Source organism: Centroberyx gerrardi, chromosome 24, assembly GCF_048128805.1.
Source record: "Centroberyx gerrardi isolate f3 chromosome 24, fCenGer3.hap1.cur.20231027, whole genome shotgun sequence".
Classification (NCBI taxonomy): domain Eukaryota; kingdom Metazoa; phylum Chordata; class Actinopteri; order Beryciformes; family Berycidae; genus Centroberyx; species Centroberyx gerrardi.
Genome location: NC_136020.1, coordinates 1789220 through 1811325, shown reverse-complemented (window position 1 = coordinate 1811325; position 22106 = coordinate 1789220). Strand labels below are relative to the sequence as shown.

Here is a 22106-nt window from a genome sequence, read left to right as displayed (position 1 = left end):
GTTGTATATGTTTATAAAACCCCAGTTTTGTATTCTGTTATGTTTATATTCTATTCTTCTTTGCTGTACAACCCGACTTTCATTCAAGTTTAATCTTCAAATGACTATCAATCTGTATACGTATCTTGTATTATAGAACGGAATTTTGTTTTTGCTTTCCTTTTATTCTCTATGTGGTCCAAAGTCCTGGTTTAAAGGCTCTGTCAGCTTATTTTGTGCTTTGACAAAGAAAAAATATAAAAATAATAAATTGATATACAAATAATAACAGATGAAGTGGAGGATAAACCCACCTAAATCCAGTTTACCCACCTTTTTATTTGTAGAATAGAATTAACCACCTTTTTATACAAGTACGATATAAGTTAGCCTATATAAATCACAGTGTTATAAAGAAAAAAAGTATAAATTAATGTTGTATTATGAAAAATAATAACTTTTTGTTCATATATTCATATTTGCCTTATCATGGTCACTGACTAGAGGTCATAGTTTACTCTCCTTTTTATTTTAACACTACATCTCTGCAAATAATATGATTACATTACGTCATTTAAACTCACTAATGTACAAACAAGACGTTTTGTATAAAACGGCGCTGAAATGTCCCTGGTCCTGAAGTGCGCATGAGGACTAGCAAACCAAAATAAGCAGCATTCCTGCTTATTTTGGTTTGCTAGTCCCTGTGTCCTTTGCTGTGTCCCAGGAGACCGAAGACCCTTTAATGCAGGGTGACCCACCCCACCTGTAGCATTCAATGGCATGGAAACTGCTAGAAACTATTAATCTGCTAACATTAGCTCCCTGTTGATCATTTCCAGGATGAGTTGCCATAAGTACCATAAATGGTACAATAAGCCCAATCACCAATATAAATTAAAAAAATATATATATATATTTTCAGCAAAGTACTTTTTCCCTGAACAGACCATATTATCATAACACTGTATCAGTTTAATACTATTTATTCAGATGTCTATGAACTTTATTTAGTAAAGGTTTATATCAGGCAAAAAATGTGGGTAAACTGCAAATAAAACAGCATTTCAGAGAGCCACATTTTAATTTTAACACTTTTAATACCATGTTAATGCTACCTGGAGCTGACTTTAAGGCCAATTTAACAGCCAAAATAAAGAAACAAAGCTGGCAAATCCAGCTACACCACATCCTTGTCTGTAAGTCTAGACTCCTGCTAGATCTGTCCTGCAGGAATCAAGTGTTGATGGCTTTGATTTATGACGTGTATGGAAAAAGCATGCCACACCAACACCTAGTGCTGTATTGTACTAGTATTGACACATGATAGTGTAGTATTGTCCCGACCGGCAGACCAGTCTGCTGACCTCTGGGCGACCCCCTTAAAACAGCCTCTCTAAAGTTTTACTGCAGCCGACTTCTGACAGCTCAGAAAACTGTTCGGCAGTGGAAAAACATTTCCCACCAGCACACAGGGATCCTCCTGTTTGGGAATGCGGTCCAGAGATACATGCGAGGACAGCAATAGGGTGATTCCCTAGTATGACTGCTGAAGTGTTTCAATGTCACCTAAACAAAGGTGTAGAGTTCCGCAAATGTAAGGAGTCATTCAATAATGAGAAACAAACCAAGCAAAGATAGGTTGGTTTGATTAGAGATAAACAAGATATCAACCAAAAAGGGACAAGGAAGTCATAAAAAGCGACCGATCTAGACCTTTTATTCAACAACTGTTCTCAATGTAACCTGTGAATCAAAAAACTGAAAATATTCAACAAACACAAAGCACCAAAAGAGGCGAAGGAGCGAAGAAAGCGCCCTAAAAAGCCATGCTACATTTTGTGTTCAGACTAAACATTTGTCATCTGTTCCGTTTTATTTGAAAGAATGCTTTGTTCTTGGCTTGATGCTTATTTTACTGCTCGCAGGAGCACTTGCATAGGGTTTTCCTTAAATCGTCAACCTCTCAGTATCAAATGTCACTTCAAAAATAAAACATTTTTCAGAGAAAGTACACACGCTATACTCCAAGTAAAAAGCTTCCAATATACTCTAATAATAAAATACTTCAACTTATATTATCAAAACCTCTGAAAGATATATTTCTAGCAACACAATACTGCATCCATGTTTGAATCAGCAGACCAAATTCTACTACACAGACCTAGGAAATTAAGGCGAGCAGTGGATAGAGGGTGTCTGGCAGCTTTGACTGTGGCCACACGATGGGTGTTTTGGAGGCCTGCATTATTTCAGATTCGGGAGTTCCCCCGGCTGATATATTACGCTTGAGAATATTTGGTCTGTGTCTGGAGCCTGACGACCGGCCCATAAACCTTCCTTTCTCAATATGATCACCTGTCTGACATCATGAATCAAACTAGAAAAAAAAGAAAAGAAAAAACACTAACATTTCTATTTATGTCAGATCGTTGCCATCTTTAAGTAAGGAGGCTTCCCGATGTGTCCAGACACGGTTTTGAGCCTTGCTGTGGTTCCTGGAGACTTTCCAGGAATCTCATTCAGAGCTCCGTCTTCCCCTCGCTGGCTGAGTCGCCGCCGGCAGCTGCGGCCCCGGCCCCGGCCCCGGCACCTGGGGGAGCGGAGGAAGCAGCGTCTTGGGCCTGGAAAGCCAGCGAGGCTGAGTTAATACAGTAGCGTTTTCCTGTGGGTCGTGGTCCGTCATCAAATAGGTGTCCCAGATGAGCCCCGCACTGAAACACAGTGAGAGGATTGGTTACCTAATGCACCGCGTTGAACTGAGGACAGTGGACACAAGCTGCAATATGCAACTCTCTGACATTATAGTAACAATAACTAAATATATTCTGCGTTATCGGTCTGTGTCCCTGTGTGTTCATGACTAAATCCCTCATTGGACAGAAGTTGACTTTTCGATGTTTTGGGGCATACACCATTTGCTGTGGGCATATCATATGGATATGCATGTCCATCATAGAGCTAACACAAATAGACAGACACTTCCATTCATACCTATGGGCAATTTAGAGTCTCTAATCCACCTGACCTGTGGGAGGAAACCCAGGAGAACATAGGGAGAACATGCAAACTCCACACAGAAAGGACCGGGAATCAAACCCACAACCTTCTGGCTGTGAGGACACAGTGATAACCACTGAGACACCTGGGTGCCCTTCTCTGATACTATCTCAAAGGAAAAAAACTGAAGGAAAAAGACATTTCTATTGTGTATTGTTGAGTTTCTAAGGATTTGTGGATGGGTTATGAGTAGCAGAGGAACCATACATATATTTATATATAAATATACTGTAGTATAGTACTGTGTACCTGGCTGCAGGTAGTCTCCACTCTGTGCATCCCGTAGGAGAAATCATCTGACAGACTGACAGACTCTTCTTTCACCAGGTCAAAGAAAGATGGCCAGCCTGTACACACAACAGTATAATATTAGGTACAAGTTAAGAGACTATAACATAACAATGCAGAGGACAGTGATAATTCACAGAGCAGTACTGGACATACTGCAATGTCTAAACACTGTGATGGCTGAACTTAGCCTTGGAGAGAAATATACCATGTGCGCGTACGTATCTCTGTCTGTGAGTAAATACATGTGTGAATGTGTACGCAAGGATTTCCCAATGCTCCTTGGCTGCATTCCCTCCTCCTCTGTCACCGCTTTCACTTCATCTTTGTTTGCCAAACCAGCTCTCGTGCATTTATTTTTGCAGTTTGTTCCAGTGAGACACTCAAGTTTTACTTTCCTTTCATTTCCTAAGGGGAGCCCAGCCTACCTCGTCATTGAAGAGCGGCGTGTAACACGGACACTGTTAAACCTAAAACATATTTCTGTGGGGGCTAAAGAGACAGAGTTTCTGTAAACAGGACTGATGTGTCTGTGTCAGGATGGAGAGGTAGATAGTGCCCCCTACTGACTGCTTCAATTTTCATATCTAAACATGAACTAGTCCAGGATCAGGTCACAGTGCTGCAGTTACTGTTTTATTATAACAGTTGTAAAGATTTTTAACATAACCTTCGCAGCCCAGCATCTTCCTAACAAACCGGTCATTATCTCTAAACAATTTGTTGGTCATACAAAAAGAAACAAAGTGAGTATTCATGGGTACTTGAGCAGAGTTGATGTCTAATCAGACCAAATAAAACACATCAGAGTTAACTCCGTCCTATCTCTCTTCCTCGCAACTGCTTTTCCAGTGAGCTATGAGTCTTGGCAATTTCTGTCGCCCATAAAACCCAGTTGAGGTCAAAGCAGCGCGGTAGCTCCTGATGGGTGGTCCTGTTCACAGCTCCCTAGGTAGGCCAGGCCCGTCTCTGACACAGGAAAAGAGGTATCACTCTGCTTCAACTTCCTACCAGGGGCCCACTCTGATTTCCACTGCAGACCCACTTTTGAAACAAACAACCCCAGCAGAGCCCAGCTCCCACTTAATGGAGTCGTCAAGGGAAGAGCGAAAATCACACTGGGTTAATTCACTTTCCTGCAATGACTGTTATGGCTAATATATGTATTGGATAATCTTCAAGACTTGTTCCAATTTCCAGATTTTTAGATAAAAAAATCAGACTTGATTCTGCTTATCGACATCCAGCTTAACTCAGCTGTGCTTGTCATACAGCCTCTTTAAGCCATAATGTAACTCCTGGATTATTTTGCTGACCTTGAGGCACATCATCAACTGGATCATACAGTAAGTGATGCTGACGTAGCCGTGCTATCAAACCCTTAGGAAGCTGAATGAAACCGTGGCTGACCCCGGACTGAATGACAAGTGCTACACTGTTTTTTTCCTAGTTTCACAAGGCTGGAAAATAACTAAAATGTAACGCTGCAGAAAAGCAATTTCCTGTAAGGGAGGAAACACCTAAAAAATGAAGAGGCATTTGTTTGAGGTTTGAAGAGCAGATCACTAGAATATGACAATCTCTCCCTCCGCACTTTGGACATGAATTCCATCTGACAAGTTCTATATAGCCATCCTGGAACAAAGTGAGAGGAATGTGTGAAAGGGGATGCTAGTGCAACATCTTTGGCTCTGATGTATGTACTGGACTGGTTACTATCTAGAGGGAGTAACCTGGTGCAGAGTTTAACAGAACAGTATGGCTTTTTAGCATAGATATTGCATTGACTGTCCTAAAATTGTAGTTCTCAAAATGAGTGAAAAGATCTGCCAATGGGGTTAGATAATTTCACTTGTTTCCAATACAAATCAATTTGTTTCAAGAATTTTGTAGAATCAAGTGTCATTTTCCTGATAGTAGTGCAGTGATCTGCGTTTTTCCCAGTTGTTTCAAGGTATTGACACTCATTTCTAGAAGATTCCTGAAACAAATTAAACTGCACTGGAAACAAGTGCAAGTTATATCATGTCATTGGCAGAATTTTTCTCTTGTTTTAGGTAAAAAAGGATTTGAAGGCTGAATAATGAGACTAAATGACTTGTTAAGATGGACGTGTTTTGCAGTGTAATATTTCTTACAAAAATGATCATGCTAAAAATTGGTGTCAAGAATTGCTGAACAGAATCGGAGGGTAACCAAGCTAATATGGTAAACATTTGCAAATTCTCTAACATGATTGGCTATACTTTATACTATATTATTCTAATATAATAACATGATTGGCTGAACTAGAAAAAGTATATTCTGTCATATTCTCACTGTTAGGACCCCTCCCCAACTCCCTGTAGCTTTACCAGCTTTATTCCAAACAAACAAAAGTGAAATTAGTTCTAAAATTACACTTTGGAAGGAGCAAGGCACTTCAATACACACTTTTGCAGTTTCCACCTCCTGGGTTTCTTTCGCCTCTTTCATCTTTCACCCCAAGTACAGTGTATCAGATGTAATATACACCATGACAAATGCCACAACACTGTTCGCATCCCCTACATCAAACAGGCCAAGCTGAGACATGAAGCTGTAACGCCAAGTGTCCTATCAGTAGTGGTACAACTAGGCAGCCTCCTCCTTCCCTACACTCCCACTGTGGAGAAGAAACCCATGGCCCTTGCCATCTACCCCCTTTCCTCTCCCCCAGTTTGGGAGGGGTCGCCTGGCCACAACTACAAAGCCATGAAATTCCACTCGAACCCAGGAAAAGTCTCAGGGGAATACAGGAATCCTATGAGTCAGAGCAGGAGAATCCCGGTGGATGGTTACTGCACTGATCTAATGGAGTTTTATCACCATGTCCGTGGCCCAGTGAATGGGGCAGTGTAAGGGAGATCTAACAAAACAGGAAATTGGGTATATATGAGCCTTGGTTTCACTAGAAACAGAGTGCTGTGCTCGACTGAGGTTCCCATCTGCTATTCAGAGCCCAGAGACACAGTGCAAGTGAAAAATCTTTTTTATTCCTTTCAGGCCAAAATGCTTCAACTGCTCTATGAAAATAAACCTTGAGCCACAGAGTCCTTATTTTGTACCAGTAAGCGGTTCATTTAGCCAAACTATAACCTCTTATATCAAAGTTAATTTTTCCACAGATGTTTGAGAACCTAGCATGTATCTCTGTCTCGTCCCGTTGACCTTGTCACACTCCAACTTAGTTTGTCAATTTGGAGCCTTTGACAATCCCACAGAAGACAGGGAATGAGGTAAGCAAGAAGTAAAAGGCCATAGCTTAGCAAGAGGATGGACTGAGAACTCACCATGAACCAAACAAAAGTCTAAAAGTGCCTACTGCAGACTCCTTCACAGTCCTTCTACCAAATCACCTTTGGATATACAGTGTTCCTCAAGTTCACATCCATCATGACATCACAGCCCCTTCGTTTCTTTTAGGTATGTCCTAATTACAGGCGAAGACAAATGGTGGTTCGAGAAGTAACCACAATTAAAAAGCAGAGGAATTCCTGGGGATTAGCGATGACAGAAGCCACATGTTTACAGGCAATAAATTCATCACAGAATCCCAGATACCATTCATTAAAAGGACGCTCCGGAAATATTTTAATCTCCTTAAGTCACCCAGATATTTCACATCAGAGGTGTAATTCACCAAGATTAATGACCATGAAGGCCTTTTCTTGACTCTGACTCACAGCTGACTGGGAGCAGCCTCGTCCTTGCAATCAAGCAGAAAGGGAGAAGTGAGGTCAAGCTCTTGGCTTCTCTGGTGTAAAACAACAGATAAAAAAGCTTCCAAGATGGACTGTACTCTCTAATCTCTAGCTCATGCCGATGGGTGACCTTCACTGCTGTGTATTTCAGAAGGCAGAACGGGCGATGTTCATTTTAAAATCATGCGGCTGCAATGCTGAGAACATATCCAACATATGTGGGATCAACCTACCTGATCCAGAGTCAAATTTTGTGTCTGACCTGCAAAAAGGAGAATGTTCATTAGAAAAATGATTTTGTTGTCAACAAAGTACAGTGACAGCAGCATCCAGGCTACAACAGTGGTTCTCAATGATGGTCCATAGAGGTCCAAGAGTTTGCAGGTTTCATTCCAACCAAACACTACAGCAGCTGATTTCACTGCTTAACACACCTTCAACCAGAGAGAAAGAACTGATCAGTGAAATCAGCTGCTGTAGTGTTTGCTTGGAAGACTCTGCAGACTCTTGGGGCCTCCATGGCACATGGTTGAGAACCACTGGGCGTTACAATCAGCCTGTATCCTGGTACAAGTCCACAGTAAGGAGGCACTCTGCATGCTTCTGGAGGCTGGGAGGGGGTGGGGGTGGGGGGTCTGTGGGAACATTGTGTCTGAGATATGGGCTAACTCTGGCTGTAAATTCAGCCTCCTTTGAAGCTCTCCATCGAGCTGTGGGAAAATGGCGACCTGGTAATGGTTCCTTAGATGGGTCTGACGTGCTGTCAGGTAGCATTAATCTCTGTAGGTTTGTGTCAGGCGCCGCGTGGAGACTCTTCAACCAATTAGAGAGAGTGGCTCTGGATGAGTATAGTTAGAGCTGTACTAATAAAACACTCACACACACACACACACACACACACACACAAAGAAAGTGCAGCTCTCGGCTTACTTAAATAACGGGGAACGGCAGACGACACAAGTGTAGGTTCCGTCCTCTTTATGGTCTGTGAACTCACCCCTGAAGGCACTGTGGAGAGAGGCTATGTTAGTAAACCTGCATGGCTCACCATGGTGAACGAATGAGTCATCATCAACATGTCCACAACCACAGTCCTGCCAGTACGCAACACAAACTACAAATAAATTCATACAAAATGCCAAGTTCGTCTGGCAGACTTTTTTTGCATTTTTAAGAAAGGTTTTCTGCGTCTGCTCAACAATGACAGCTTTAAACATCACATATGAAAATGGAGGAGGACACCGGCCACTGTGAAGCACCTAAGACCACAGTATATACAAAACCCACTAGCCTTTAGCAGCCTGGCGTCTGGGCCGGGCCCGCAGTTGCTGGCTTGAGGCTGGCCAGGAGCCTGACTCTGCTCTGAAGGCCTCTCGGTGGTGGAGGCCCTCGTCTCTGGGCCTCCACCACCATGCAGAGCTGGTTATTGGGCATTTTTGACATTCCTTCCGCAAATGAGCCGATAAATACCTTCCTCACGTGTGGATTGCCAGGGTAGAGGAGGTGGAGGGATGGAGTCACTGAGTTCCTTTATAATTTTTGGCAAACATATCTATCGATGTTTTTTGCCCTGCTCACTAGATAGCTCACGGTCACCTCTAGGCCTGTAGGATAAGTCAGCCAGGCTTTGAGATCGGTTTGACAGAGGAATGTGGCTAAATAATGCCAGCAGATGGAGCACAGTCTGATCTCACAGCCAAATGCCATGTGCCGTGAACACAAGACATTACGGTTAGACCGATACATTGGTTTCTCACCGATATTGACCTTTCAATAAAAACTGGATAATTCAATGCTGCCCATCGCCAATATGATGGAGGTGCAAATATGATTTTACTTCACAGTGACAGTGTCATCCTGCCCCTGCCTTAAGGAGCTACTAACCCACCGAAAATAATTTCATTAGTTTGGCTTTCAGTGAGTTTTAGTGTCCCATGATGGTCTAAATGTTGTTTCAGAGGCATGTTTTGGCATGAAAATGGTCAAATTTAAATATACAGAATATATATATATTAGTATCAGCTTTAAAAAACCCATATTGGTTGAACCACTATGTTTTTTATTACAGAAGGTAGTAAAGGTAATACCGTACTTTCTCTTGCTTTTATGATGGAAAAACACTTGACATTCAGCGTGATTCAATGTAAAGAATTGAAATCAGATCTTCAAGCCTCATTCCGAGTGTCTTCCCCCTACCTCTCGGTTCCTCTCTCCTGGGTGACGTGGAATTGCATTGGCGTCAGGCGCTTCCTCAGCTCCTCCTGAGGGAAGCCCACCGGCCACGTCTTCTTGGTACGACATGCTCCTGAAGGGGGAGGCAAGGAGGACAAAAAAAAATACTATCAGAGTCTTCTGCAGAGACTGGGGAGGGAAGGGCTGCATGTCACTACTTCACTTACTACACTATCCCTTATGCCTGGCCATTGTACTACAAACTGGTCCTCCCACTCCTCTGTCTCAACACCATGTTCATGCACTGACCTCCCTCTGGGGGTCAAAACAAGGGTCAACAGACCACTAGTTTCTCTCTGACCAGATCAAATAGAGCTTCTATAGTTGTTTTGGTTGCATTTTCCAACTCTGTTGATTTCATGTTGGTGTGATTAAGCTGTATTTCCTATGGTAAATAGTGCTGAAAATGAAAGCTTGGAGCTAGAAGGGCTACACAGCTTTTTAACAAACTGTATACTGTATCACAGTACAAATGCATGCGCCCATTTCACTGAATTACAAGGGGTGGCAAGGTCAAATCAAGTTTGCTTAAGCAAGTATACTATTGATTCTGAGTTTACACACCAGTGATTCTGTGTTGTGTCTGTGCAAGGAGAGTAAAAATGTGCTACAGCCAGAGCATGTCATTGGGCAAACCACAAGCCAATATAAAATGTAGGGTTTGGGTGAGTTAATGCTGCATTATGAGGCCTGTTAGATGCTGTTATAGGTCAGTAACAAGATCTATTTCTGCTCGGTGGTTATGAAGCGAAACAACGTTTTTAGCATCTTAAGACATTGTTTTATGATTGTCCTAAAAGAAAGATATAAGAAAGAAAAATGCAATCTACCCGATGAGTTGAAGGTATAAATATTAGTCAATTTCCTTGGTATAACAACCCTGCAGTCTCTTTTCTGTCCCAGGGCCAGGGTTCCCAAAAATAACTGGGCACTAAAACCATCTTTGTCAGCTGGCTTACTATGAAAGAAATACTTTTGGGAGCACCGGCCCTGCTTGGCACAAGGAGAGAGACACATCCAGGTTATTTTGAAAAAATAATCACTTGTGGAACACTTCTAAGCCTAAAAATAGGAAATAAACATTTTCCTCCCTGGTGTAGAATTAATCAACATTGGGGATGGAAGGATGTCCATCTGTATGTCATTTAGTTAACGAGACACGACCGTCGTCTTAAGTAAAAGTGAATTGGACCGCAATTTCCTGGCAATGTACACGTTTTTGCCTGCACCTTCCTTCGCTCTGCCACTGACTGCTCCTGCTGTCTTCATTAAGAAATCATTGCCATTATTTCAGCGCCTACCGTGTCCCACTGTTTCTTAAAGGATGTACTCCGTTTTCCTTTTTTGCAGTGACTTTCCCCATACAGAACCTGTCGACCAAGTCACTGGTTGGGGTTTGGGGGGCTCTTCTCTCATGTCGAGTATGTGGAGACTCCCCCCCCCCCAAAAAAAAAAAGATTGAAACCATGTGAATGGAACAAATAATGGGGACTTTAAAGGCCTCGTCAGTGAATAGAGTCCATTGATGCCCCGGGTCCGTCCCGTGGGTAGAAAGTTACTTTTGACACACAAGGGGGTGAAGTATGAGGAGGGGATTCAAAGGAATGAAGGTGGTTTGCAGTTCTACCTTCTTTACTCACCCCTTCACATTGTGGAAATGTGTAGCTACAACTAAATGTCCCGCTCCCTTTTTGGAGAGGAGTGTGAACAAAGAGAAGGGGGGAATACTTGGTGTTTTTTTTCAGACTTTAGAGCCCCTGAAGCCCCATTCACAGGCATCCAGTTGGAATGTGCCCCGCACCGTAGCCTGAAAATTATTTAGACTTGGTGCACTTTGAGGTCAGCCTCTAAATTAGCACATTTTTCCAACATCCTGGCTTTTCAACCTCAAGTGTAAATATTGTTTCCTAATTGTAAGCAAGGTTTGTTCTCCACTACCTCCTTGTGCTTATTTTAACTTGTCAAACTCCTTCCCTGACCCTCTTTTTTATCTTCTTCACCTTCGCTCTTTCCCTTAAGGTGGTTTTTACCAATCCAATCAGGGAGTCTGTGGAGGCAGACTGCACTAGAAATGTGACTTTTCATCAAACGCAATCAAAACATTGTTTTAGGCGTTGGAGCCACATACAATGAATTTATCCAACTGTCCATGAGAGTACGGTCACAGATCAGTCAACTCTGCTTCTGAGACACACACTGATAGTTGGCATTAATATTCCAGTCAGTGTCTACTTATTCAGTCTCTAAATACAGAAAGAAACAGATGATGAACCAGCAGCTTTCTGGACCTATGAGGTACAAAAAAAATGGTGCAAACCTTTTCAGATAAAGTGGAAATTAGTAAAGCAAAACGTTAACCAAAAACCACACAGTGCATGCAAGCTGCAAGGGAGGCAAGCAGTGAGTTATTGGTTATTCCACGAGCAACTGAAATTGCAGCTGTACAAGGTGAGAAGAGAGAGCATGGCAGAATGTGAGAACAGGGCTGCCGACTGCTGAAAAACTCACTTGATGCTGAACTCAGACTACTTATGGACCATCTTAAGTCTTGAATGTCTTGAACCTTTTGCATCATCAGAAAAGTGGGCTAATGCGTAAGATTTTCTCATCTCTACACCACTGTGAAATTACTTCTTATGATCAAAAAAGTCCCTGTCTGCTAGCATTACAAACTGTTGTCCCAATCATTTGTTTTGTGCTCTGAATTGGTCCAATTTGGGAGTTCTCGAGTTCTCACAGTTCCCCACAGAAACACTGTGTGGGTTTTTCAGCAGTTTACAATATCACTCCACACACACGCACGCGCACACACGGTAAAGACAACGCTGACACACCCCCGAGCGGCAGCAAGGTGTTAGGGCTTTAGAGAGGCAGAGCACAGCAGGCACACAGCACCCAGTCAGTGGACCTGAGGGAAGACCGCAGGGCCTCAGAGCTACAGGCTGACTCTTGCTTATCAGATGCAGCAGATTGAAGCCCGACATGGCTGCTGGAGAGAGACGCTCCGCCCACCACTAGAACCAAATACCCCCCAGCGGGGCAACAACTGAGGCTTGGGCTGGAAAAGGGGGGGGGGGGGGGGGGGGGCGGGGGGCAGAGAGAGAGAGACAACACAAGACAACACGGGTCAAGACGTTAAATACAGTGTTAGGAATGAGATGAGGAGTCTGTTCGGGATTCCCCCTTTTCATGCAGAGCTTGGGACGCTGGTTAATGGACATGAGGAACTCGGACAGAGAACCTAGAAAGACAGGAGTCATGAGTATAGCCTGTTTTTAGTACTTTTTCCACTTATTGCACATTGCAGGTCAGTCAGTGGAAAGCATTTTCGCCACTGGGCGAGAGGATGAGTTAAAAGAACATCGAAGTCACAATGAAATAAAAAAAAAATACTTTTCACCTTGTTAGCCAATTTTTCATGTCATAATAATATACATCTATTTAACAATAAATAACTTGTCTTTCTACGTCAAAATCCCAATACTTTTCCTTCCTGGCCAGCAGGTACGCATAAAAATTCCAACCAATAATACCATCACAGATTTTTGAACAATCCCCCCTCCACCCCTCCCATCCCTCTCTCTCCCCAACGGATATCCCATTGGTCTACACTTCTGAATAATCTCTCTCTGTGTTATGCTCAGCCCCAACATCCTGTTTCAATCAGAAATACGTCAAATTATGCAAGCAAGATGCTCTCAAAGTGCTGTTTCATTGTGACTTTAAGCATTTGAGGTCTATATTATGACAGTTAGAAAGCTGCAAAGGATTATTCACAGGACGTAGTACAATATGTGGCTGCAACAAAGCCATCATGAAGAATCCCTGCTCTGTTTTGAATAACATGATGATGGTGATGATGATGTACAATACGAGGAAACAGAAAGAAGAGATTTGAGATTTGACGAGACAGGATTCAACCACCAAACCCCGTACATCCACTCAGATGCTCTAACCAGAGAGCTTCATAATGAACCATCACTCTTTACAATGCCCAATGCAGTGACTGTAGCACCAACACACACACACACACAAAACCCCCTGCGTGGGACACTTCAGTATAGAGGCCTCTATGTTAAAACACAAAGTCTTTAAAAAAGCATAGGTGAAAATTAGGGTTAGACAGATATATGGGGCCGATATTGTCCTTTTATTAAAAATGGGATCTGGTCCAGTCTGATATGATGGATATGATGCAGTGATTGATTGATTACATATTTATTGTAGGACTGATCAATACTACACTGGTTGTTAATTTAACTGATTCTAATGCAACAGATTCCACAGAAGTAAACATGAATATATTTTATTATTGTTTATTGTATTGTTTACTATTATTATTATAGTATTATATGGGTTTGAATGGAGAGTTTTAGTGTGGTCTAAATGCTGTTTCAGAGGTTTTTCCACCCTGCCAAGAATAAAATGTTGGGGGAAATACTGAATACTTGTCTTTTTTTTTTATCTTAGGCATGAAAATGGTCAAATTTAAAGATATTACCACTACAGCTAGCAGGTTACTCTACCTAGCAGAGCAGCAGGCAGTGCAGGGTGGCGGCCTGAGCTGCTGCCATGCCCGAGGGCGCGATGGAGGGCCACGCAGAGCCCACGTCTGAGGACGGCCATGACACACACACTCACACTGAAGAGAGAGTGAGAGAGAGAGAGAGAGAGAGAGAGAGAGAGAGAGAGAGAGAGAAAGAGAAAGAGGAGCACAGGAGTTGTATTATTCTGTGACACAGCAAGCATCTGTTTGTGTGTGTGTGATTTGTGTTATTTGTGTGTGTTGGTACATCAATATCCACATTATTAGGTACACCTCTCCGTTTACGCAAATAGCTCACTCCGCCAGACAGTGAGCGAATAAAGCATCAGTATAAAACATAAGTGTAAGTATAAAAGGTTGAGAGATTCAGTTACTGTTACACTAAATTACTTTAGAATGGGCCAGATGCTGATTTAATGGGGCATTAAAGCTGCTACCAGTAGAATTTGAAATTTGATGGCGACCCCTTGAGTCCCTTAATGGTAGTGTTTTACATCACTGTCGCAAAGATGACTTGCACCCCTCTGCCGTATCATGAGCCAAATTCAGGTCGGTCAGTCAATCAGTCAGTCAAACAGCGCTCTCTCACCTTGTATTGAGTGATGCTCGCTCGCTTACAGCTACAGTCTCACTAAGCTTCTCAACTGCAGTGGCTAAAGCATGCGTGACAAAAGATTTTTTTTTTTTTCCTAGACTGAACTAGCAACTAGCATAACAAGTGTGGAATTTCTTAAGTTTGCCCAATGCTAACAAGACTGAGTGATGCTTGCTCAGCCAGTGTTACAGTCTCCCAATGTATGTTTGAAACTGCAGTGGCTAATTGTGACAGGAAATTATTTTTTGCCAGCGAAACTAATACAAAACTGCTTCGCAAGCTCACTGTAGTTGAGTAAAATGTGGCATTTATCAAGTTTTGGGCAATTCTAATTAAACATTTTTGAGATTACAACTGCTTTGTTTATGGCGTACGCTACTAGCTTACTCGTTCGTTTGGTAAAATTAAACAGTACAAACTGTTGAGAAGTTGAAAATGTAAAGGGGTATTGGCCGTGTCTCGAAAGTCCAATGGGTGGGAAGTTTTTGTTCCAAAACAGAGTAGGGGCATAAAGAATGATTAAAGCAAGCTAGTCTACAGTAGTGTGCAGTAGTGTACTTATATATATAGACATTGCTTATTCCTGCAATCAGCAGCACTTGAAAATGCAATGCACGGCTGTGCAGAGGACACATATATAGTTTGGAATAGGTTAACAGCATGAATCCTGGATTCTGTTGTGACAAGCTGATGGCAGGTTAGCTGCAGGAATCCTGGTTTCTGTTGACATGCTAACAGGTTAACAGCATGAATCCTGGTTTCTGTTGCAACTTGCTGATGGCAAATTAACAGGATGAATCCTGGTTTCTGTTGTGACATGCTAACAGGTTAACAACATGAATCCTGGTTTCTGTGTGACGCTATGGTTGTGACATGCTAACAGGTTAACAGCATGAATCCTAGTTTCTGTTGTGACATGCCAACAGGTTAACATGAATCCATGGATCCATCCTGCCCGATATGAAAAGCACAGGCTGCTGGTGGTGTAACAGTGTGGGGAATGTTTTGTCGGCTCACATTAGGCCTCTTAGTACCCAGCACTAGCTATGTGTAGCTAATAAAGTGGATACTGAGTGTACTGTATCTGTGGTCACTGGAAATACATGGAGAAGAGCTGTATGTGGAATGACACCCATCTAGTGGTGAGACTGATGATCTGATCACACACAGAGAGAGAGAGAGAGAGAGAGAGAGAGAGAGAGAGAGAGAGGCAGAAAGGCAAACAGAAATAAAAAGAGACAGACAGAAGAAGCTAAGAGGAGTTAGCATATTATACATCCTACAAAAAAAAAGAAACAAAGAAAAACTTACACATTAATTATACTTTATAATATTTTTGTTTTCGCAGAAGCATAACAGATACAACTTGGCTGGTATTGTAATTCAAGCACACATTCAGTTTTCCAATCAAGGAAACCATTGGAATAATGAAACAAATGAGGGTACTGAGCACCATTTTATTAACTTGGCCATACTAAATATCTAAAATTGTCTGGGCCTTCTTTCATTTGCATTGGTTCAAGTTACATTAAAATAAAAATACAATGCTATTGAGAGGTTTTCATTAATGTGAATAAAGCTCAATATACATGTCATAGTGTGGAACAAGGGGTCTCTATTCATCACTAACAAGGAACCAATTAAGTTGTCCTGAATCAAAATTAGAGAACAAACAAACAAAGATTCAGAATCTATTGTGATGACACATTTCCTCTAGGATATAAATACTACAACAATGCCTTCAGAAATGATTCAACCCCCTTGACTTATTCCACATTTTGTTGCATTAAAGCCCAAATCAATACGGATTAAATTTGATTTTTTTTGTCATTGATCAACACACAAGAACCCAGAATGTCAAAGTGAATGCTTTTATTCACAGATCAAAAAGGTGCATCCAAATTCGTCTGAATGTACTTGAGATTTCTCTACAACTTGTTTTGAATTGACCTGTGGCTGATTCAACTGACTGGACATGATTCAGATCAAAACACAAATGTCTAAATAAGGTCCAACAGGTGAGAGAGCATGTCAGAGCAGAAACATAAAGTGCAAGGAACTGTTTGCAGGATTCAGAGACAGAATTGTGAGGAGGCAGGGATCTGGGGAAGGTACAAAACCATCCAACTTGACTGAATTTGAACTCATCCAGGCGTATCCAAAAAGACTGGAAGCTGTAATCGCCAAAGGTGCTTCTGCAAATTATTCACCAAGAGGGTTGAATACTTACATAAATTAGATTTCATTCATTCATTTCATTTTCAATTTGCAAAAATGTCTAAAAATATGTCATGTCACTTATGTAAATTATGGACAAAAAACACCAGTTCAATGCCTTTTGTATTCCGTCTGCAACACCACTAGATGCAGAAAAAGTCAGAGGTTGAATACTTTCTGAAGGCACTGTACTAACTGAATATCCATCCAGTTTGGTCACATTAGGACACTTGAGTATTGGCCTTCGGACACTATTTTCAATCCATGTTGATACTGAGTCTGTGGACAGTCTGATCATTGGCCCAGCCTGATGAAGGTTAGGCTATATAAATGTATCCACTGCAAATCTGTCTGGATCAATACACTCAGCAGCCTCTGAGGCCACACAGGTCAATGCGTGACAGAGAGGTTACAGACGGACTAAAAACAGAAAACATTATCACTTGTTGACTATTTGGGACTGACTGTAATTATGAGATATAGGGTAGAACCAGTTCCCAAAATAACCCTGACCCCAGTCAAAACACCAAGGCCTAAATATTCAGCTATCTGGCTGCATACAGTTATTTCAAGAAAGCCAGATAGCCTAAATCCAAGGGAAAAAGTCACTTTGGCTGAGTGAGGTGCTATGTGATAAACAGCTCTAGAATGATGGCCTTATATAGCAGTGTTTTCAGCAGGGCCTGACTAATAATAACCTGCAGGAAAACAGTATTCTACCAAAAGACATATCATCACAGCAACACAGCCTTTACTCTTAACACTTTAGACACATAGGTGGAGATGTTAGGGTGTTTCTTGGACTCTCTAGCATGCTTTGGACAGTGAACACAGCATCCCAAATAAGACCAAGGTCCAATTATTTTGGTAGCAACAAGCATTCCACAAGTTATTTAGCCTGGCGGAGTGCTGAAGTGTTTTGATGCTGCGACAGCATTACAGCTAAAGCTGTGGCTGTGCAAAGTAGCCTTTGTTCCAAATGCAATAAACAACCACTGGAGAAAAAGGTATATACACTAACAGTATGACATATGACTTCAATCTACCTTTGTAGTCTGTTTGACACCGATATCTGCTCATGTATCTGTAATAAAATGATTTGCATGTGTTTTTACATGTTGCCTATGTTGGCCAAATGCAGTATGCTGTTCAAGTTCTGTGCTTAGCGATATGAGGAAGGTGTTGGCTATACAGACAGGAAGGTAAATGTGACTCTCTTCTTGTGGATGACCTGCTATAAGGACAAGCTCCTACACTGTGAACCAAATGGTACAGCACTACAAACTGTTGACAAAGACAGATATAGTAGTATACACATTCTGCGTAAGTTTTATGCATCGTAGCTCAGGCTATTTATTGTTGATCAAAAGTGTTAAACGTTGGCCTACTGCTCACAGCAGTATCTCTGTACTGTAACTCCTATATGAGAATTTTTTTAAGTATTCCCTCAGTCTTCTTCTTAAGTAGCATCTTTTTAGATACAAGAGTATTGGGTATACTAAGATCTGTCATTTACAGTAAAACAGTAATTCTGGATTTTAGATTCCATAATGAATTCTGACTTTGTTGAGATGATTATAAAAAGGAACCATCCTTAAACCTTGAGCTGATAATGGCCCATCAAATTATTTGGAAGGTCCATGCCAACACAGAATCTGTTAAATAATGCACCAACAATCGTAGAACGTGCATACAATATTAATGAGTGTCTCACAATCACAGTGAAGTGCCTGAGAACTTTTTAGTGAGCTCCTCTTATTTTTGTCATTTTCTGGACAGCTACTTTTAATTTGACTTGAATTAAACACAAGAAACACTTCTACTTGAGAAAATCAATTTCAATATTCTTTGGAAATGGCCTGTTGCCTTCAGGAAACCTGATGGGTTACATTTTGCTGTTGTAGCACCATGGAATCTTTCAATTTAAATTAAAATATGGAACTCCAACAAATTGGCATTGTGAGGTTGTCACATGACATGAGTTATTGGGTATAATTATTTCAAAGGTATAAAACAATGCAAGCTCACTGTATGTAAAAACCCATATAAAAGGTCTGTATTAGTTTCAGTACTTCACAGGAATGACTAGTGCACCATATTGAAACACAGCTGTCTGTCTATTTTTACATGGTGCTATATTGTCAAATTGTGTTACATTGTGTTTCAATGTGCTATACAGTGGTAGATTATTTTACATAGTGCCAGTCAGTCTGCTGCCAGTTTGTCACTATATATCTGATCCCAGACCTGCTGGTTCCAGTGGCAGTATCGCTACACTGACACCAGTGAACCATACTGTCAGGGCCTGCCAACAGCCTACACATAACAGCATCCATTTCTGACATGACAGTGCTGTTGTAGGGCTTTCCATTACGTTCTCTTGGGTGTTACGCCAAACTCCATTAAAAAATATTTCAATTTAATGTTGTGTTCCTTATCGGCAAGCGTACATACCTGATAGAATATTACTTAAGGCCTTTTACGAATAATTAGCGTCTTCTGGTAAATTCGGTTTATAGATTATTACCAAGCAGAACTTTATTTCAATAAATTCTCGACTTTTAGAAGCTCGCTACCGCCCTACACGGTGTATTTTGGTGGAAGAACATTGGGGGCATAAGTTTATATTTTACTGAAAAAAAGTGTTGCTTGGTGTATTCGATGCGTGCCGAATTGAAGACCGGCTGCTAACGATTTGTAAGAGCTCTTACATCATGCCCCAAGATGTTTATACTTTTACCGATAAAGTGGGGTAGGCGGAGAGGGACTGAAACTGGGGGTACCGTCACCCTTTAAACTGCCACATTTTTAAATACAGTTTGGAGGTAAGTTTCTCTCCATAGAATAGGTGTCTAGGATAATGGTCCTTCAACATGCAGAAAGCTCTGGAAACGGTCCGTTTACAATAGAGCAGTGTGACCGACCGACCATGTCGCACTGTTCGTATTAACGATAACTAACCAGCCCATGAAATACACCGGACTGACATAAATGAGAACTAACCCACCTATTACATAAAATACACAAGAGACTGACATACCTGAGAAAAGTAGCAGCAGCAAAGCGACGTTGACAGCTAACGTTAAGTGTCGAGTAGCTAGTCGGTCGGTGTCAGTTCGGTACATCAGCTGTCCCTATGACTGCACACGCTAACACAGCAGGCTAAAAGGCTAACAGACTAACCAGCTGTCAGTAGAGGCTAACAAACAGGCTAACATACTAACAGGCTCATCGGCTAACAGGCTAGCAGACTGAGTGGGTATGCGTTCTTATTAGGGAATGACAGGGGCGATTCCACAGGCACAGACATTTCCAAATATGGGCAAGACCCCAGTCTGTTTCCGCTCTCTGTCAGTTAGTAACCTAACAAACTAAAACAACAGCCCCAACACAGCATGATGTAAACTACAAACTAAACCACCCTCAACATAGACTGATATAACTAAAACAGCTTCAACCTAGACTGGTTTAACTCACTGACTGTATATAACCTAACAAACTGAAACGACAGCCTTGACATGGAATGATATAACAATTAAAACAGCAGCTTCAGCAGTCTGATGCAACACAAAAAACTCAAATAACAGCCTCAACACTGACTGATGTAACATCAACTGAAACAGCCTCAACATACTGATGTAACCTAACAAACTAAAACAGCCTCAACATAGACTGTAACCTAAACTGATGTAATCTAACAAACTGAAACAACAGCCTCAACGACTACTGTAACTGATGTAACCTGGCAAACAAACAGCCTCAACACAGACTACTGTAACCTAACAAGATAAAACAATAGCCTCAACACAGACTACTGTAACCTAACAAACTAAAACTACGGCCTCAGCATAGACTGATGTAACCTAACAAACTAAAACAGCCTCAACATAGACTGATGTAACCTAACAAACTAAAACAACAGCCTCAACACAGACTACTGTAACCTAACAAACTAAAACAACAGCCTCAACGTAGACTGATGTAAGTTAACAAACTAAAACAACAACCTCAACATAGACCGATGTAGCCTAACAACAGCCTTAACATACATAACCTAACAAACTAAAACTAACTAAAACTAGCTTAGGTGGGCACATCATAGAAAAGCAAAAAAGACGCAATTAAAAACCCCTAATAAACCTTTAATTTGAGCCGTTTTTACAATACAAGTGACAAATTACATTAAAACATCTGAATCTTTTTAAAGTCTGGATTATTGTACACCTCCCCCCTCTGGCTTGCAGGTTAGGGATATTGGTAAATTGAAACAATACAATGCAATGGAAATTAAGCTGCATATAATATTACATATTACAGTTATATCAATGTACAGTGTTTACATAAAATACATCAGAGGAAAAGAAACCATGAGGATGCAGCTGAAGTTCAAGCACCACCCTGGAGAAGTGCCATCACACCAAACCAACATTTACATTCACCTTCAATACAGTCATTAAGAAATTTAAAAAAAAAAAAAGAAAAAAAAGGCTGCAGGTGCACCAACATCAGGCTGGAGACATACAAAAATATAAAGATTACCATGATGCACTCAAGCACAGCAAAAACAACTGGCTTAATTCTCAAAGTGTTCACTTTATTTTAATTTACATATCCTGACAATCGTTTGAAGTGGATGTAAGGTCGATCCTTGAATGGGAGAAAAACAATCGCATGACAAATGGAAACGTGTAACATGTCTAGCGACATTAAAATCACATGGAACATCAACCTGGCTGATAAAATATGAGGAGCATCTGGTTGGATATCAAAGGAAACCACTACAGAAGACTCAATTTGAAGGGAAAACTTTCTAACAAAATTACCTTACTTGCCCTTTAAACAATTGTATCGGTTTCAACATTTTATTAACCCAATACATTCTCCAGCGATGCAGTGCCAGTCATTTTAAAAAAGCACAAAGTTAAGGCACAAATAGGTTGTCTGCTGCAAGAAGTTTGCACCAGGTTTAGAAGATTTTAAATGTGCATCGTTTGTACAATTTTCCACTGCAAATACTGAATCCAACTTTCAATACACTGCATTTCCAAAAAAAACAAAACAAAAATAAATCAAAATGGTGTCTGGCAACTCTTTGATCTTTAGCGTTTTTTCTGAATACATGGGCCCTATCAAAACCACACAAGCAATCAGTCATCCATACATTTAGTACAGTCTCCTTGCAGGGGCTGGAATACTTGGAGTTGAACGTTACAAATAAGATCAGCTTATTCATCCTCACAATACTCCCCGTTACGTTTAGAAAACGGCCGGTTGCATCCTTTCTTTCTGAATAACACTCAATCCAAGAGGGAAAAATAGGACATGACATCACGTCTAGATTTAGGAACATGGCTGGATACGATGAAAAAACCACTAATGACAATTAAATTAAACCACTAAAGTCAATTTTCAACATGGCAGGAAATGTCTGTCTTAAAAAAGTGAAATGACCACGGAATATGAGCCC

At 41.2% G+C, this 22106-nt stretch overlaps 1 protein-coding gene across 3 annotated transcripts; it reads right to left on the bottom strand.

Annotated features, from left to right (window-relative positions):
* Window positions 1–1689: 1689 nt before the first annotated feature.
* On the bottom strand, window positions 1690–19879 carry msrb3 (methionine sulfoxide reductase B3). Of its 3 annotated transcripts, none has more exons than XM_078282017.1 (7): window positions 19680–19876; window positions 13808–13923; window positions 9246–9354; window positions 7980–8057; window positions 7283–7311; window positions 3289–3386; window positions 1690–2693 (listed from the first exon to the last, which is right to left on the bottom strand). In XM_078282017.1, the coding sequence occupies exons 2-7, from the start codon at window positions 13905–13907 to the stop codon at window positions 2502–2504; spliced, it is 606 nt and encodes a 201-aa protein (XP_078138143.1). In that variant the 5' UTR covers window positions 13908–13923; window positions 19680–19876; the 3' UTR covers window positions 1690–2501. The 3 variants fall into 3 exon arrangements, with proteins under 3 accessions (XP_078138143.1, XP_071773386.1, XP_078138144.1); XM_071917285.2 differs by lacking the exon at window positions 13808–13923 and adding an exon at window positions 12190–12339 and having other exon boundaries at window positions 19680–19875; XM_078282018.1 differs by lacking the exon at window positions 13808–13923 and having other exon boundaries at window positions 19680–19879.
* Window positions 19880–22106: the final 2227 nt, after the last annotated feature.

What these genes read in the sequence shown, in the direction of transcription:
- msrb3 (XM_078282017.1), bottom strand. Translation starts at nt 13,907, where the DNA reads ATGGCCGTCCTCAGACGTGGGCTCTGCGTGGCCCTCCATCGCGCCCTC. An exon ending in ACTGCCTGCTGCTCTGCTAG is followed by an intron (nt 9,355 to 13,807) that starts GTAGAGTAACCT and finishes CTCCCCCTTCAG; the next exon opens with GAGCATGTCGTACCAAGAAG. An exon ending in TGCCGTTCCCCGTTATTTAA is followed by an intron (nt 7,312 to 7,979) that starts GTAAGCCGAGAG and finishes TCCTTTTTGCAG; the next exon opens with GTCAGACACAAAATTTGACT.